The sequence below is a fragment of the Lampetra planeri genome, chromosome 64, assembly GCF_965212315.1.
Source record: "Lampetra planeri chromosome 64, kcLamPlan1.2.h2, whole genome shotgun sequence".
Classification (NCBI taxonomy): Eukaryota; Metazoa; Chordata; class Hyperoartia; order Petromyzontiformes; family Petromyzontidae; genus Lampetra; species Lampetra planeri.
Window position 1 is genome coordinate 1,294,640 of NC_136170.1, and position 17,353 is coordinate 1,311,992.

General features: G+C 47.9%; 1 protein-coding gene across 1 annotated transcript; it reads left to right on the forward strand.

Annotated features, from left to right (window-relative positions):
- The first annotated feature begins 241 nt into the window (after nt 1-241).
- On the forward strand, nt 242-12,611 carry LOC144737043 (uncharacterized). Its single transcript, XM_078619693.1, has 9 exons — nt 242-396; nt 3,524-3,616; nt 4,777-5,006; nt 6,183-6,304; nt 7,599-7,709; nt 8,298-8,413; nt 9,575-9,690; nt 10,707-10,799; nt 11,132-12,611. Exons 1-9 carry the CDS (start codon nt 394-396, stop codon nt 11,493-11,495), a joined length of 1,248 nt encoding a protein of 415 aa, XP_078475819.1. The 5' UTR covers nt 242-393; the 3' UTR covers nt 11,496-12,611.
- Nucleotides 12,612-17,353: the final 4,742 nt, after the last annotated feature.

Here is a 17,353-nt window from a genome sequence, read left to right on the forward strand (position 1 = left end):
CACACGGTGCTGTTGTTGGCGAACGGAACGTGCCAGGTTTAAATTGTCGCAAGCACCACCATCAATTCACTCTGGGCCTCGCCGCGAACGTGATGACGTATCCGCCCGCGAGCGACGTCACGACGCAAAGCGCGCGCAGACACCAACCTGTCTCGTGACGTCATCACGCACGCACTTCCTCCCGCCCCCCCTCGGTCGTTACGTCACCGCGCACGGCCGTCTCCGGCGTTGCCGTGGTAACGGCTTGGAGGAGTCCAGCCATCGCCTTGGGAGTTCTTAAATTGATTCGCAAAAGTCCGGGGGCGGTTTAACGATCAAATAACGCAGAGCGGGAGAGATTTCCCCACCTTGTTTGTGTGTTTGCCTGCTGCGTCGAGTGTCGCTGTCTCACCAATGGTACGCGAATTTTATATTCTCGTTTTAAATCGAACCGCGCGAGCCTCTGCCGACCGTTACTTTAGATTTCGCAGTTCACGTTGGCGCGGCGCTCGCTTACTCGCGCGCTGATTGGCCGGCCGGAGCCCTTTAAACCGGGTCCAGACCAATGGAATTGCGGGGATTTCGTGCTCGCGCGCGTGTTGGCTATGAAATGCAATGGCCCGTGGTTTAAACCCCTTTAACGCTGTATGTAACGTAACCCTTTAACAATGAACAATGTAAGGTTATATTGTTACACGTACATACTGTCCGTACATGTAGAGTCTGTCTTGTCAAATCCACTGCTGGACTAGGGGTCCTTCCCCCACGCTGTGCGTGACCCGAGTCGCGATCATTATTGACCATACTTCACCACGCTGGTCAGTGCAGGGATGTGGGTACAGGGCAGCAGTGGATTTAGCTGCATTGCCCACAGCACCGAGACTACACCTGTCGCTCGTGACTGGCGTTCACCCACCCAAGGTGGCACGGGATCGGGCGCATACACACGGGGTTTATTTGATCACATTTCTGTGTTGTTGCAATGTTATAAATACAAAGCAAGTGAATTGACTGATACGTATGCACGCTGTCGTTGACGTTCAGCTACGTGAAAGCTGTCCCTGGCGCAGCAGATGGCGATTCACGGGTTTGGGGTTCACTCGTGGTGAAGTTACGGGTGACATTGTAAAGGTGCAGCTCTGAAACTGCTCGCTTACGCCACTGCCGGCGGAAGAGAGTATCGTTCCATGCGGGCCAGACGTCTGGCCTCTGTCCACACAGCAGTATAATTGGATACACCACCACCACCACAGTCGATCAGCAAGCAGGTCCTGTGTGGTGGGGTAAAGTGTGGGTACGTCCAAAGACACCTGGCCATCGTGAAAGAGTTGGCCAAGATGCCCTTTGGAGGACTCCCTCTGTGGTAGAGGCCCTTACTCCGAGTAATTACAGAGCTGCAACGTTACATTTTACAAAGGATGGCTATTTATAAGGATATTGATTTTGGAGCCATTGCTCTGGAATAAATAAAAATTGTAAGTGGAAGTTATATGCTCTTTGGTTCTTTCGGTAAAGTCACGTAGTTAGAAATAAAATAAAACATCATTTTTGCCTGATGACCGCTTGTGTTGCGATCGAAACGTCGTGATTTGTTTAATTTTATTTCTATCTACGTGACTTTTCCGAAAGAACCAAAGAGTATGGATTCTTGCAGTCACGAAAGCTTCAAATCAAGATGAAGTGGAAGTTGGCCAGCATTATTGGTTCAAACAAGCCTGATTGCTGATGAGACACCGTGCGTTGAAACTCATCCCGAGTTTTGCTTGCAATGAACCAACTAATGTCGCTGAAATTACGTAGCAGAAGGCCTTGTGATTGATGGGGAAATCGTACATTATGTGGAGGGACAGATTTATGAAGGAGACTTATTCTGTCTGCCTTTATGTTTTGTTATTTATATTCTCTACAATGACCCCGATTGTTTTGAATTTGTAACTGGTGCTGCAAGTTAATAGTTCAAGCCCTGGATCAGTGTCAATAAATACAACAAACGTGACTACAGGCTTTGTATCCTAGACGGTTAACATTTTTCTTAGAATGATTAATCACCCATACAAAGTATTTACCCTTATCAGGCAATAATATTCATTATGCCACAAACCAGTGCATCGTAATGCACTGAATGGGGTTTTATGTCTCTCCATGTAAGTGAAGTTATAAAACAAGTGCACAGCAAGCATTTATCGGCCTTTTCAGCAGAACGTGAAGCAATCGGGTGGCAGAACAAAGGTTGCTGAGCTGGCTCGGGTGATTTGAGTGTGGCCTGTTAGGCAAATTATGGTGGCTTTCCTGTTGGCAAGTGCAAGATAATTGTGTCATTTAATTACCCATACAACAGCACCGAATAATATACACAATTGTACAGTTTTGCTGGGATCAGCTGCCATGGTTATTCTAACTTCCTGGTCTCTGACCTCAAGATGCGTGTTGCAGTTTCAAAGCGAAGCGTCAAAACTAATTCGTAATGTTGGCTCAATTTAAAAAAAGTTAGTGATAGTTTTGCTGTATCGCACTAAATAGGCTTCTTGGTTGTCACTGCAAGTTTCAAGTTCAGGTTAATTTTTATTTTTGCTTAAACACGTGGTGCCTTCCTGGCACAAATCTGCCACTCAAAGCTCCATCATCACATTTATGCTGTACTCATAGACATAGAAAATGTTATGCAACCAACAGGCAAAAATGTGTAAAAAAAAGCACACAGGCTTTGTGGATTTGCACAAAAAAACAATCAGCATTTGCTGAAGAAGTGAATTGTGGTCCTTCTGTCTCATGTAAATCATCAACGTGTACTTGAGCTGTCAGTCACATTTGTTGACATTTCTTTTTCTGCTACTGCCACGACAGGAGATGACATCGAACTGGCAAGCTCTAGGTTAAATGTACAGTTTGCTTACCATTTACACCATGGCACTTGCCTTCGTTTCTCCTTTAAATACTGTAAGTCAAAGTTGCACGTTTATTATTCTAGACATTACGAGACATGCAACAAACTGGTAACCGCTTTTCCCAGTTTCCATCAGGTATTGCAAAGTAATATTTTAACAACCTACTGTTTAACTTTGGTTTAAAATGTATTTCTTTTTTCGATCCCTCGTGTGCTGTCATTGTTTTCGTTCTCATTTCTATTAACTCATCGCTGTATTTGTTTTGATTTATCTTCTTGGTGACCCGAAACAAAGCACAGGTTTCCCTCGCTTGATGCGATAGATGCGTTCCAAAAAAAGGGCGCACAAAGCGAAATCGCGTTGCATCGGCTGCACAGTTACCCAACCCACAATGCACCGCACAAGACAGCTGCCCTACGAGTAGTACATACAGTACACACACAATGCTGCCTCTTGAGTAAATTTAAACCGCATAATAAAAGCAAATTTTCTGGGTCAAATTAGGTTAACCGCATAAACAGCGCGATATCGCACAAACCAAACCCCGGTGTAGAGCGAAGGAAACCCGTAAACTTGAACTTGGAAATATCTGAGAGGTGGGTGCCGTGCTTTAATTAGCGCTGCTCAAATATTGAAAGAGACGCGGTCTGACACGACAGGACAGCGGAGAAGACAGCAGCCCCTGGGACAGCCCTCTTCCGAGCGAACGGGATCCCGTGAAGAAAGCCGCCAAAGACAAGAAGAGATCCAAGGTGCGAAACTGTTTAAATAGCCCGACAGACCCTCACGGTCCATGTTGTTGATTGTGAATACAGTGTTACACAATACACTAGGATTTGTGTTCATGCGGTGTCTCTGTAAATATGTGCATATACGGTACCTTTTGTCAGTTCGCTGCTGGATGAGGGCCTCTCTCCCACGCTCCGAGGGTTATTTGGCCATGCATCACCACGCTTGTCAGTGCATGTTTGCGAAGCGTGGAGCACACCACAAAGTACGTGTGACCATATATGTACAACTGTGAAAATGGATTTTGCTGCATTGTGCAGCAAGGCCGTAGCCATGGAGTCAACATTGGGGGAGACCAAATCTTCCAGGGTGTCTGGGGGTCCCAACCCAGAAAAATATCTACATTTGAAAACTAATTTCCTGCCTAAAATATTAAATTCACTAACACATGGGATGTTTTTTTTTTTGCAATGTCTAATAGTGTATTGTATTACATTGCTCTGTTTTTACTTTTTTTTTTACTATTTCTTGTTTCGTTGTATATAATGGCAGAGATTAGGGTTTAATAAAGTACAACCATAACCACAATCATATAAACATAAATATATGCATTGATTTATATGAAGACAAGTCCAGATATTGTGGCCAAGGTTTTCACAAGGAATCATGTTTGCATAGACCACAATACCTGCAGTCATAATGAATAAAAAACATAACTCTGTATGCACTGTCCTTGAAGTTGATTGGTCCACACCCGAGACAGCTTTTCTTAGAGCCTAGTCTCACATGGGTTGGACCAGATGACGCCAAAAGGCGCACAACTCAAAGACAATGCACCATCAGAGTATGAGAGCTCGGGGTAAGCTATCTATTTTCATCGCCAGTCTTGTCAATCAGTATTATAATCCCTTTAGTGATTTGTTTTGCTCAAGGCCACTTTTATTTCTTAACATTACGCTGTGTCTGGTTTGTATTTGCTCCTTGATTCAAGTATTTCTTTTCCTGCCTTTGATTGCAAATTATATGACGGGCATAGCTGCGGAGAGGTTATTCGACCATACACCTCCAGCAGTGGATTGAGAAAGGAAGGCTGTACACTCACAGCATATAGTACGTCTCACTGTCGAGCCGTGTATGCGCACTCCTGTCTTGACACACAACCTCCTGCTCCCCACGTGCTCAGACAAGCGAGGGAGGCAGCAGCACGTGGGAGAGCGAGGAGGAGCCGGCAGCGTCGTCGCCCCCCCATCCCGCCGTTTCTCCCGCACAGCGGCAAGCCCCCCCTCAGGGCTCCGAGCCCCCCACTGAGCCTCCGAGCCGCGCGGCCTCGCGCCCCTCAACCGCACGCAGCCTGGGCAAGGCCGAGAGACCGGCAGCGGAAAACCAGCGCAAGCCGGCCAAGGCCTCCGAGAGGTGCGGGCACTCTTTGTTATTTCACACGCGTCCGTCACCATGCAGCAGATCAGATGGAAGAAAGTCTGGACTGTGGCCGACATAAAAAATAAACATCTCGCACAGGACCCTACCAGTGAACCTCCCGGTTTAAACCTCCTACAATGCCGCCAATGGTTGACTATGAACCGAATCAGGACCGGGCATAGCCGACGCAGCCACCTGATGCACAAATGGCACGTCAAAGATCCGGCAGCCTGCGAGTGCGGCCACAAATCCCAAACTATCGACCCACATCGTCAACACTCCGCTGCTGCTTTAAAGGAGGAATGGACGAGATCCACTCTGCTTCTGAACAAATGATTGAGTGGATCAAAAATATGAAATAATTACATCTTTAATTTGCTGTTATCAATCCATATGAAAGAAAAGGAGCAGCCCAGGAGGCCAGTTGTCATAGGGACATCCGTAATAAATTTCAATCACAGTGGAATTTTAATTTCAGCTTCTGTAATTATAGTTATAGTTGACTCCGTAATTATTTCTGTAGGTAGCTGCGGTGATATTCAGATCCATGGGTTTGTACCCGAGTATCGGCATAATTTATTTAAAATACATCCAGTCCCAGGTTTAAAATGCACTCTCATAGACATTGGCTTATTGTTCTATGTATGTACGTATGTTGAACTTTTTTTGCACGGTATGTAGCCCACCGTGCTCATCGATCGAAGGTTCTAACATAGGCATAAGTTATTTTAGAAACACCCAGCCCCAGGGCTCAAACCCAGTCTCATAGACACTGGCTTAATGCTCCACAATAGACATCTGTCCGAGATACACCCAGCCTCAGGGCTTGAACCGAAATACTTATAATTGCTCAATGTTTTGACATTGGCATCCCATCTATGAGAGACACGTAGGGCTCGATGCTTGGCTCGGATGATTTTTGTTAGTTTGTTATTCTTCCCCCACATCTCCGATTAGCATGGTTGGCTACGTACGCTGCAAAATAACTCCAACATACATACATGCATACAAACAGCAGGGGAATGATCATGGCTGGCGATAATGTTGATGACGACATACGTACAACACGGCTCTGAACAGCCCTCTCGAGGCACAGGGCGACCACGGCTGGCAAAGCGCACGCGTGGATGCGTGCATGCATGCGTACGCGATGGGTTTTTTGGTTTTTAGTCTCGACGAGCCTGAGATGGTGAGCCGCCTCGATGGAGGAAGGGACAACGACGGCGCAGGCAGAGACTGGGGTGGCTCTGGCTCCGCGCCTCCCTTCAGCAGCTTCTACGAGTCCGTACAAGGTAGCCCGGCGGCGAATCTTCCACATACGTAGTAATAGGTTTTTACCCTTTGAACTGGTACAAAAACTGCCACCTTTATACAAGGCATCATGTTTGCAATAACCACAACACAAGCAGTCAAAATGCAAACAAAAAGAAACAACTCTGATGATGATAATGATATGCACTGTCCTTGAAGTTGATTGGTCCACACTCGAGACAGCTTTTCTTAGAGCCTAGTCTCCATTGGTGTTGGACCAGATGACGCCAAAAGGCGTACAACTCAAAGACAGCGTACTATCAGAGTATTGAGAGCTCGGGGTAAACATTTACACTATGAGACCTCCTTTACCAGTGGCAACATATACACATACGTCTTCATCACATTTCCCCCGGGGGGCTTGTCTTGGCGAGAAGATTTGTGTCTCGTGTCGCTGTCAATCGGGTTGAGTAGTGGATACCTGCCTGGCTATCCGCTCACTGGCGTGTCAACTTACCTACCAATGAGGTCTCTTAAAAGATACAATTCTCTAGCTCTCGTTTGGTTAGGAGGCTATGATAAATGTTATCATTTTTCAATATTCATATCCATGGTCCACATACCTACCCACCTGCATTCTTGGCATCCCTACCTTTATCTGCCTTCCTGCCCACTTGCTGCCTACTCACTTTTAGAAATGCTTAGTCGCCTAACCTTGTTCCTAGATTTCCCTTATGATGGATTCTCACCTATTGAAGTCAATAGTCAGTGATATTAAATTATTTAATACAATATTATATTGTACTGTTTAACACGTAGGCTTTCGCGACCAATATTTTTCATAATAAAGGGTTTTAGGGTTAGATCGCGTAAGTATAAATGTGTCGTAACCCTCCACCACTCGATACAGCCAATTAGTAAGGGATTTGTTACGTAAGCAAAACGCCAATTAGTTACTAGTATAGTGTAGTGTGTATTGTAGTGTAGTGTGTAGTGTAGTGTATAGTATAGTGTAGTGTGTAGTGTAGTGTGTAGTGTAGGGTATAGTGTAGTTTGTAGTGTAGTGTATAGTGTAGTGTATAGTAGTGTATAGTGTAGTGTATGGTGTAGTGTGTAGTGTAGTGTGTAGTGTACTACTTCAGCCCACCGGTGTGTTGGAGAGTAAAACCACAACATTTACAATTTGAATACCGCGACGTTTCCCTTGTAATTACATCAACCAGCATCATCGGGCGATTTTCCAGAATAGTGAAGCAATACACCTGCTGCCCTGCGCTAGTTGCTTGATCTCCCAAACTCGTTGGCTCACCTCGCTCCCGATGCCTGCGCTCGCAGATTCCAATCCGCCGGTGCAAACTCCAGCGCTGAAGGGCACGCGCGGTGCCCACAAGGCCAGCGTGTACGAGCCCTCTCCATCTCCTCCGGACCCAGCCCCCTCGCTCGCCGGTGACCCCCTTCCGTCTCTCTCCGACCCGACACCCAAACACCCACTACTCTAAAACCAACAACAACAACTAAATATTGTATTTTATTTTACCAGATAAAGCCCACTGAGCTATTAGCTGTTTTTCAGAAGCGACCTGGCTATCACAAATGATAGCTCAACGAAGTGGCTTATCACGTGGACATTTATAGCAGTGAAACAATCGATGAACGCGTGTTGATTCTAAATGTGGAAGGAAAAACCGGAGGACCCGAAGAATAAGAGATGATGGACTTATTTGGTCTATTTGACCTGTCGACCAGGAATTTAAACTCGCGACACCTGGGTGAGTTTTAACTTAACTTTGATTCCTAGCCACCCATGACAGTTGAATGACGGAACATGGCCTAGGTTTCCCTTAGATTTTGCTGATCCCAAAAAAACGGTGCGGCCATGGTCACTGTCACACGGGTGAAAGGAAAGTTGGCAGGGCGCGTTTCGCTCCGGCCACACCAAATTCCAATGCCCGACTCACCATCTGTTTGTCCAACAGCAGTGCCCACATGCGACTGAATGCTAAACGGAGGATGCTCTGCCTCTGTCGCGCACAGCCAAAGTGGACAATCGCGGTGGCCTGGGCAGACTGTTTGGCGCGGAGCACGGCTTCTCTGGGTCTTCCCAGCGACTTGTGCAGTCGCCAAAGAGTGAGGGTAAAGGGGGACATGAGGTGCGTGTCCCTCTCCTTTCTCTCTTTTTTGAGCGGTAATATAGCGGTGAGCGCGCTGCGCTACGAACCCGGCGACCCGTATGTATGTTGAACTTCTTTCGCACCATACGTAGACAACCGTGCTAACCCAACTTTGGATTCCTGCTCACGGCCAACACCAGTGACGATTATCTGAACCGGTCCTGGGCCTCCCCTAGATCAATTTGGCCTCAAATTAGTACACAGTATAGTGTGTAAACATCGCCACTAGGGAGATAAAGGCGGCCGGGTGTGGTGTTGGCCATCCACCCCTCATGTGCTGTACCAGCCTTCATAGGTGCTCGCTAACAGCACTTGCTCCAACAGTCTGTTAAAGGCTATACGGGGGATATTTGATCTTTATCTCTCTTTTGAGTCTCTCAGAGCTCCAGATATTCTGCGTACTGGGCAAATCCGAGTTACGTTTGACATTTTAATTTTTACGCGTTTATTAATGCACAGAGAAACATTTTTTGCACACCTTTCAGTTTGTGTGATAAAGAATAGCTGTTTTTTTTTTGCGAGAGCCTAGGATTTTGTAGACGTTATGTCGGCAAAGGCTCAGACATAACACCTGCAGCCTAAGCCATCCAGCCACTTAGAACTAAACGTCATATAATGACGGTGTTGGTTACACCAACTGGTCTTATTGTGGCGTGGCAGCTTTAACAAGCACTCGGCTGTAGCACCCGTCAAGTTTCAAGTTTCTTTTGTTGAACCAGCAGATAACTCAAGAGAACGGGATAGTCTCATTCGCTAGAGTGACCTGGGGCATAATTCTGCCAGTAAGGGGCAATGATTGCTACTGTGTGATCTAGCCTCGGGCACCCCCAGTGGCAGCCGTCCCTGAGCGGTACAAGGTAACTCAGGACGTGGCATGCAAATGGGGCATTAGGGTGCCAGTAGGGGAGGCCACCGCTGCTGCTGCGTGTTTAATCCCAATTGAGTAATTTTCGGTGTAATTTCCGAATTGGGAAAAGGTTAACCCCGAAGCCGGCACACAATGGCCTGCTCTTGCGAATGACGTAAGGGGATCTTTAACGTCCACCGTGAAGCACCCGTCGTGTCGTGTGCACGTATGTTGAACTTCTTCCGCACCGTACGTAGCCAACCGTGCTAATCGGAGGTGCATGCGTGTGTCAGGCTGTCGGTGTAGACGTGAGCTTTGCGATGGAGCCCAGTGCGGAGAAGCGAGACACGGAGGAGCCAGAAGTCGTCTCGCCCGTGCTGACGAGCGTCGTTTGCTATCGGGATTTGAGGTGAGCGAGCCTTGCAGTGTCCTCGGAGGCACAGAGGAGACAAGAGGGGAGGTCACCGGGTAACTCCGGGGTCTCAAATACCCCTTTCCCATTGGCGCATCTTAGCCGAGTCAACACTGGGCGCCCTCACGATGCTTGTGGTTTTTCCACCGGCTATTTCCCGTGCCACCCATGAACCAAACTGAGATACACTGGTCTCACAAGACATCTGTGTCTGGCTCGGGGCCAAGCAGGGCCAGGGGCGGGGTTCGTGACTCGTCTATTGCAAGTGACGTCAGTCAGGACACTGCCACCACACCATATACGTGCGTCTCGACTCGTTTTTGCATGTGACGTCGGCAGCACGGATTGTCTTTGCTTTTGCAGTGGAAAAACACCCTGGCACCTTCTGAGCCACGCCGAGCTGGCTTGGCCTGGCCCAGGCACGGCTCAGTTGCACAGTAGAAAAATACTGTCATACTGTGTCAGATCACGGAGCTGGCACCACTGACATCCTCAGTTCTAATGCAGGTTTCAGCTGCCTTTGCTGAAGCTACAGTTTCAAGTTTAGCAATTTGACAATCTCAGCCTGATTACCAATGATTGCATGTTCCCAAAGAAAATAAGTGTTACTGCCATGCAATGAACAACTCTATAGCAGGACATGTGAGAAGCGCAGATTATTCTGTATTTGTGTGTGTGTATTTTTGCGTGGGGAGCAGTAGTGTAGTGGTTAGCGCGCTGAGCTATGAACCCGGCCACCCGAGTTCGATTCCTGCTCACGGCCACCAACACGAGTGACGATTATCTGAACCGGTCCTCGGCCTTTCCTAGGTTGACTCAGACTCAAATGAGTACCTAGTGCGGCACGTAATCATCTCCACTAGGGATACAAAGGCGGTTGGGCGTGGTGCTGGCTACCCACCCCCTCGTATGTTGTGCCGGCCTTCATAGGTGCTCGTGAACAGCACTTGCCCCAACAGTCTGTTCAGGCTATACAGGGGATCTTTGTCTTTTTGTGTGTTTTGGCACTCCAGGTACATGTACAGCTACCAGCAAGGACCCCTCAGGTCATCCAGGCCCCCCGTGGTGGTGGAGGAGGACGCCTACATGATGCAGCTCGCCGACCGGTCAGTTGAGAGGTCCCCACATTGATCGCACAGTGCTATCAACAAAGGAAAAAACACAATCTACACAGTACATTACAATCGACACAGTACCATACAGTCCACACAGTGGGCTATTATCTACACAGTACAATACAATCAACAAAGTGTAATGCAGTCGACGCAGTACAATACAATCTCCACAGTACCAATGCAGTCACGTGTATGCTTATGTACACGCGTCTGTGCCTGCATGTGTTTGTGCGTTTGTGCCTGCACCCGTGTGTATGTCTGCCTGCATGCGTATGTGTATGTGCATGCGTACTTGTGTGCGCGTGTGTGCGTGCGTTCCTCAGCTGGGAGGTGACGGTGCGCCGCTTTTACCGCGAGCTCTTCGGCGCTCTGTGGCTGCTCGTGGCCACGGTGGCCGTCTTCGTGGTGGAGCTGGCCGAGTTCGCGGGTCGGCTGGCGCGTACACTGCTCGTGGGGCTGGCCGGCGCCGCCAGCGACTACCTCCTCCGCCCCGCGCTCACCGTGTCCTTCAATGGCCTGCTGAGGCCCGCGGCCGCCTTCACTCGCAGTCTCCTGCTGGCGTTGGCGGAGGCCGCGCGGCCCCTTCTGGCCCTGGCCGGCGAGGCCGTGGACATGCTGGCGCGCACCGTGAGGGCCTTCAGGCTCGTCGAGGTCAATGTGGTAGGCCGGAACCTGCGCACCATGTGAGTGCCCGGGCCAGATTGGCAGTGGAATTATAGGCGGTGGCTGCATCGCTCGGGGAGTTGACAGTGGCCGAGTCGGGAGCCGTGGAGTCGTTAACTTTGAGAGCCTGGGTTCAAATCATGGTCGGTTTTGGGGTTTTCCCACGAATAATGCGATCAACAGATCTGCCAAATACTGCCAGCACTCGCTGAGATGCTGGATTCAAGCTCTAGGGGTTGTGTGTCTGCCTCAGGACACGCATAATGGTCATGTCAGACTTACGAAGCGAGCACAACTGCGATTGTGGGTTCGCGCCCTGTGGTGGTTGTCTCTTGGGTGGCTTATAATGGCTCTGTCAAAGATTGCATTTCATTGGATCCTGGGTTTGAATCCAGGCTCCAGGCACCTGTGATTAAACACGGTCATCATGTGTAGTGAGTTGAAACAATTTACAATCAGGTGGCTGTGTGTGACACTCATAATGGCAATACCACAGACAATGCCAGCGCTTGGAGCAAGTGGTCCTCAGTAGCTTCACAATATCAGAGCAATGAGCCTTAGAATGGTTCGTACTGGCTCTGGCAGAGAGGCTGAGCCAGTGCCACTTATTTGCTTGGTTTGGCTCGGAGCAGCAACCTTGATTACACAATTCTTGCAAATCGCCTGATGAAGCTGGTTCTTGTAAACACCAGCAAAACGTCGTACTCAAATTGTAAATGTTGTGGGTTTACTCTGCAACACACCGGTGTGCTGAACTAGCAACTAATTCACACGTTTTGCTTACTTGACAGACCTTTCTAATCGGCTGTGTCGGGCGGTGGTGGGTTAATGACATATTTATATTTACGCAATCTAACCCAAAAAAACCTTTATTATGGATATTGGTCGGGAAAGCAACCTACGTGTAAAACGAAACTCAACACATTCGTCAATAACACCTCCGATAAGCACGGTTGGCTACGTACAGCGCGAAAACACATTCCTGCGGAGGGAGCTGGTAGGAACGTTGGGTTGCTCGGTAAATGGCCAGGGTCAACGGCGGCGTGTTGTATTGCGCAAATATGCCCGACTGTGAGGGCGGGCACAAGCCGGCGTGAGTAGGTTAAACGTTGAGTTTTATAAGGGCACCACTGGGTGACCAGCCCCTCCCCACCCAGCCCCACCCTCCCCACCCAGCCCCTCTCCCCCCCCACCCAGCCCCACCCCTCCCATTTTTGGGTGCACGACGGACGGACACAATAATCCCCTGTGGGCTGGTGTAAGCAGGAGGTTCCTACCAGTATAAGTTCAACATACATTACGTACACCACTGTGGCCTGAAAAGGAAAAAATATATAGAATAGGTGGCATTTCGGGGCAATGACCCTTCTTGACGAATGTGTTCAGTTTCTTTTATGTTGTTTGTGCTTAGGCCGCCGCTGTTAGTGTCACAAACACCCGTGATGAATCCACATTGTCACTCTTGTGTAGTTGGATATCTCGGATAACTCGTCACGTGTCATATTCTTCACTGAAATTCAGCCGGGCACAATTTTGGTGGGAAAAACTTTCTATAAATTTGGCGGATGACTCCGGTTAACACGGTTGGCTACGTAGGGTGGGAAAGAAGTTCAACGTACATACACACCAAGTGAATTTAGTAACCCAGGTCACTTGTGCATGAGACTTCCTGGTCTCTTGAGATCTCACCTGGTTAAACAAACTCAACTTTAAAGGTGAACTTTATTTTCAGAGCGTGATGGAGCACTGTATTGGGTTGGGCTCAAGTTGCCCGTCAGGATTTGGACTTCCGCTCAACCGTTCCTCTTTACGCGACTCGGGAATCATTGCAGGAGTTATCGATGATGGCATTTCTTTAGCTCGTAAATTTATACCCATAGCAGCGCTGTTTGTACAGGTGATAAAATCAAAAAGGATATATATATGCGTGTGTGTTTATAATGAAACTGTGAATTCCGAATGACTTCCAACTAAGGCGGTGTGGTGCCGTGCATATGCAAAGGTGCGATGTAGCGAGAGACGTGGACACGTTTGGGAAATTCCCCGAGCGTAGCGGGTTCGCGTCCACAATTGCTGGCGAAGTGAACACTTGGGATCATTTTTCCGCGAGCATTTTGACGTATTTAATCAAAATGTGTTCATTGCAATTGAGGTTCGATGTGGTTTTTTTCATTCAACTGTACAGCCAATCTCAATAAGCCCTAACAATGAGTTTGAATATTGAGTAAAGTATCTTCTATTTTCGTACGGCCAATGTCAGATTCAGTCCGAAGTGATTTAGCCATTCAGTTTCCTTGTAAGAGAGTTGGTGAATTTTTTATGCATCACCTTTAATTTACATTTGGGACAGAGCGGAGTTATGCGGTGCATAGATTTTAGGGTGCCACAGTGGCGAGATGTTAACTACCTCGCTTGGTATACAGGAGGTCGTGGGTTCAATCCCGACCCTGATGCCTGCTGCTGTATATTTGGAGTTTGCGTGTCTCTCCCCCCGTGGATTTGACTCCCGAGTCCTCCGGTTTTTCCCTCCACATTTAGAATCGACAACACGCGTTTCTAGTATTTGACTGCTATCAATTTCCACGTGATGATGATGAACCCACTTCGTTGAGCTATCGTTTGTGATAGCCAGGTCGCTTACGTAAAATAGCTACATAGCTCACTGGGGCCTTACCTGGTAAAATAAAAAGTTTATAGTTTAGTTTTGTGTTTATAGCTGCAGTCGCACACAGCGGTGTCTTTTATTTCCCACCTGTGCATCTCACGTGCTCATCGCCTCTTCCATGGTTTGCGCCGATCATGTTAAACGCTGTGCATTGTTTCCGTGGAAAATGGAAGCCGGACAGTGTAGTGGTGGGCTCGCTGATGAGATGTGTGTGGTGGAAGCTGGACAGTGGCAGTGGGCTCACTGATCACATGTCTGTGGTGGAATCTGGCCAGAGAGATGGTGGGCTCGCTGATGAGCTGTGTGTGATGGAAGTCGGGCAGTGTGATGGTGGGCTTGCTGATCAGGTGTTTGTTGGGCACGGTAATTGAAGCCCACAAGCAAACTCAGACATGACATCAATTCTGCCGTGTGGCACAGTGGTTAGAACATCTGCCTCGCAATCACAAATGTTTGCGCTCACATCTCGATTCGGAATTCATTATCATCCCTCTGCGGCCAATCAAAAGCATCAATGGATGTCCTATGGAGTGACTGCTCCCTAGCATGAGAATGTGGAATTTTAATTATTGGCTAAAGGCCATCAACGGAATTGAGCATTCCCCTTTCCTTGTTTAAGTGTCCACACACGTGGACTTTTTTACTTTGCCAAGTATTCAATCACTTACGTTTTAATTTGTGACGAATATGCTTTGTGTTGTTGCTTAACGCGTTCAGTTATGTTTGATATATGTTTTACTTGTGCAGCTTGGTTTGATAACGTATGAAGGGTTTCCATTTGCTTTAGGAATAAAATACACATATTAGTAGTCGAATGGATGCCATTGCTTGCTACGCAAACGTTTTCAATCCAGCGCCACCTCGCGTGTGCCTTGGCAATTTCAAGGTCCGATTACGAGTGTGTCCAACAGTCTCGAGATGTACTTGGTGTTTTATCTTTTATCTCATCCATTACACTCCGAGGTGGAGAATCTACGACATGGTGAGTTGTACCCGGCCCCCAAATTCATTTCACATGGCCGACAAAGTTAAAGAACCCCCTAAAAGCCTTAACATTTGTTTTGGGAGCAAGTGCTGTGAGCGAAACAGCACCTATGAAAGCCGTCACGGTACACGAGGGGGTGGGTGGCCAGCACCACGCCCGACTGCCTTGGTCTCCCCAGTGGTGATGTTTACACACCGTACCAGGTACTCATTTGAGGCCGAGTCGACATAGGGGAAACCCAAGAGCGGTTCGAGATAATTGTCACTGGCGTTCGCCATGAGTGGAAATCAAACTCGGGTCGCTGGGTTCATAGCACAGCGTGCTCACTGCTACACTACCACCAGAGCGGTCCCTACGGTATGACGAATAGGGGCGACCGCCCAGGGCCCCGCGCTTTGGGGGGTCCCGTGCTTCAACGTCATTGTCAGATGTAATACACATTGTGGTTTTCCATGGGCCTCGCACCCCCTCTATGGACGGCCCTGCGTTACTGCTCCCCACACAGCCCCTGGCCACATAACGTGCACACATCGTCTCGCCCTGGTTAAAACCTTGTGTGTGTGTCAGCCATAATTACATGATGCCTGTACCACGGTATACATTAAAGATCCCGTGACGTTATGCAAACAGAGTGGTAGGCCACGTGTGCCGGTGTCACGGTGTCCACGTTAGCCAACGTTTGGAGACGTCACCGCCCAAATTAATGAAGTGGGAATAAAAGCACATGGTATCAACATCGGCACCCCTTTTGGTGGAAGACTATACCGGTCTCTGCAACAGCGCCTTGCTAATAATATTATTTGCAACGATAATGGGGGAAATACCAAACGTACGGATTATTATATTTCCTTTGGTCTATACATCCACGCCACCGCCATGCAGAGCCACACGTGTTGGTGAACTTTACTTTCGCGGTAGACTTCTACGCGCAAGAGTCCACCACATTTAAAAACAACGATTAACAGCAAAGTAAAACTCAAATCAATAGACATATTTTTAAAGAAAATCATCGATTCATTCTATTGTAATCACTAATCAATTCACGGACGCATGTTTAACGCACATTTTAATAGTTCCATACGCAAGGCAGCTGTATAAGGGCAACTCAGCTGTTGCATTATGAAGATCAGTGTCAGGATTCTTACAGTGTCGATTTAGCTGTAGGTGACTTGAGTCAGAGTGCGATTTATGGCAGGCGGTGGGCAGAGGGGTTGGAGGGGCTCATTTCCCAGAATAGTTTTTTTTTAATATCCCCAGGACCTCTCCATCAAAACGATTTTGCATTCACAATGCCAGCGTTGAGCACTGGTGAACACTTTAATCCAGTGCTTCTTCATTGCGAGGCTGGGGTTTGCCTGCGAGGTGGCCAGGAGATGGTAGGTGTAGCAATGGATTGGTGTATCCATCTGTGCGGCGGAGGTTTGAGCGTCCGCCGCCCTATGCGCACTGGGGGTTTCTTTCGGAGGTGCTCCGGTTTCTTCCCACGGAAGACAAACTCTCATATTTGGAATTATTCAAATAACTTCACCCCTCCACCACGTCCCCCACCCACCCCCCCAACTAGAATTTTAACAAAGTCACACTCTGGATTATAGTCTCTCGGTCTGTATTCTTTGGTTTTTTCGGTAAAGTCACGTAGGTAAAAAATTCAAATCAATTAAATCACGACGTTTCGGGCGCAACACAAGCGTCCTTCAGGTGGGGACAACTTAGCAAAAGCACAACCGCTTAAGTGTGTGCACTTAAGCGGTGTGCTTTCACTAAGTTGATTTCATTTATTTAATTTTTTTACCTACGTGACTTTACCGAAAAAAAAACAAAGAGTATGAATCCTTGCAGTCACTAAAACTTCAAATCTAGAATCTCCCGGTCTGGTCTACGACATCCGACAAAGGTTTGGTGGAGTCGTGAGTCGTCTGCGGGTTTCGTGGAGTCATTCTCTCGGTCTCGTCGACGAAACCGGTCACGCGTTTAGTCGGACGCTCTTGGTTATTCAGTGTCCGAGTGAGAGGCGTTGCATTGACCTCCAAATATTTATCACGTCAGCCAATCAGTGAACCCAGTGAATGTTTTATTCACATTTGTAGTTTACTACTATTTTTGGTCATCCTTAGTGCACTTCGAGTCTCTCATAACATGATCTTAGTCTGCATCTTTATTTGGACGAGTTAATTTTGTCTCGTCACAATCGGTCGTGCTTTGGTGTTTGGTGGGTAGATGATGGTGGTCATT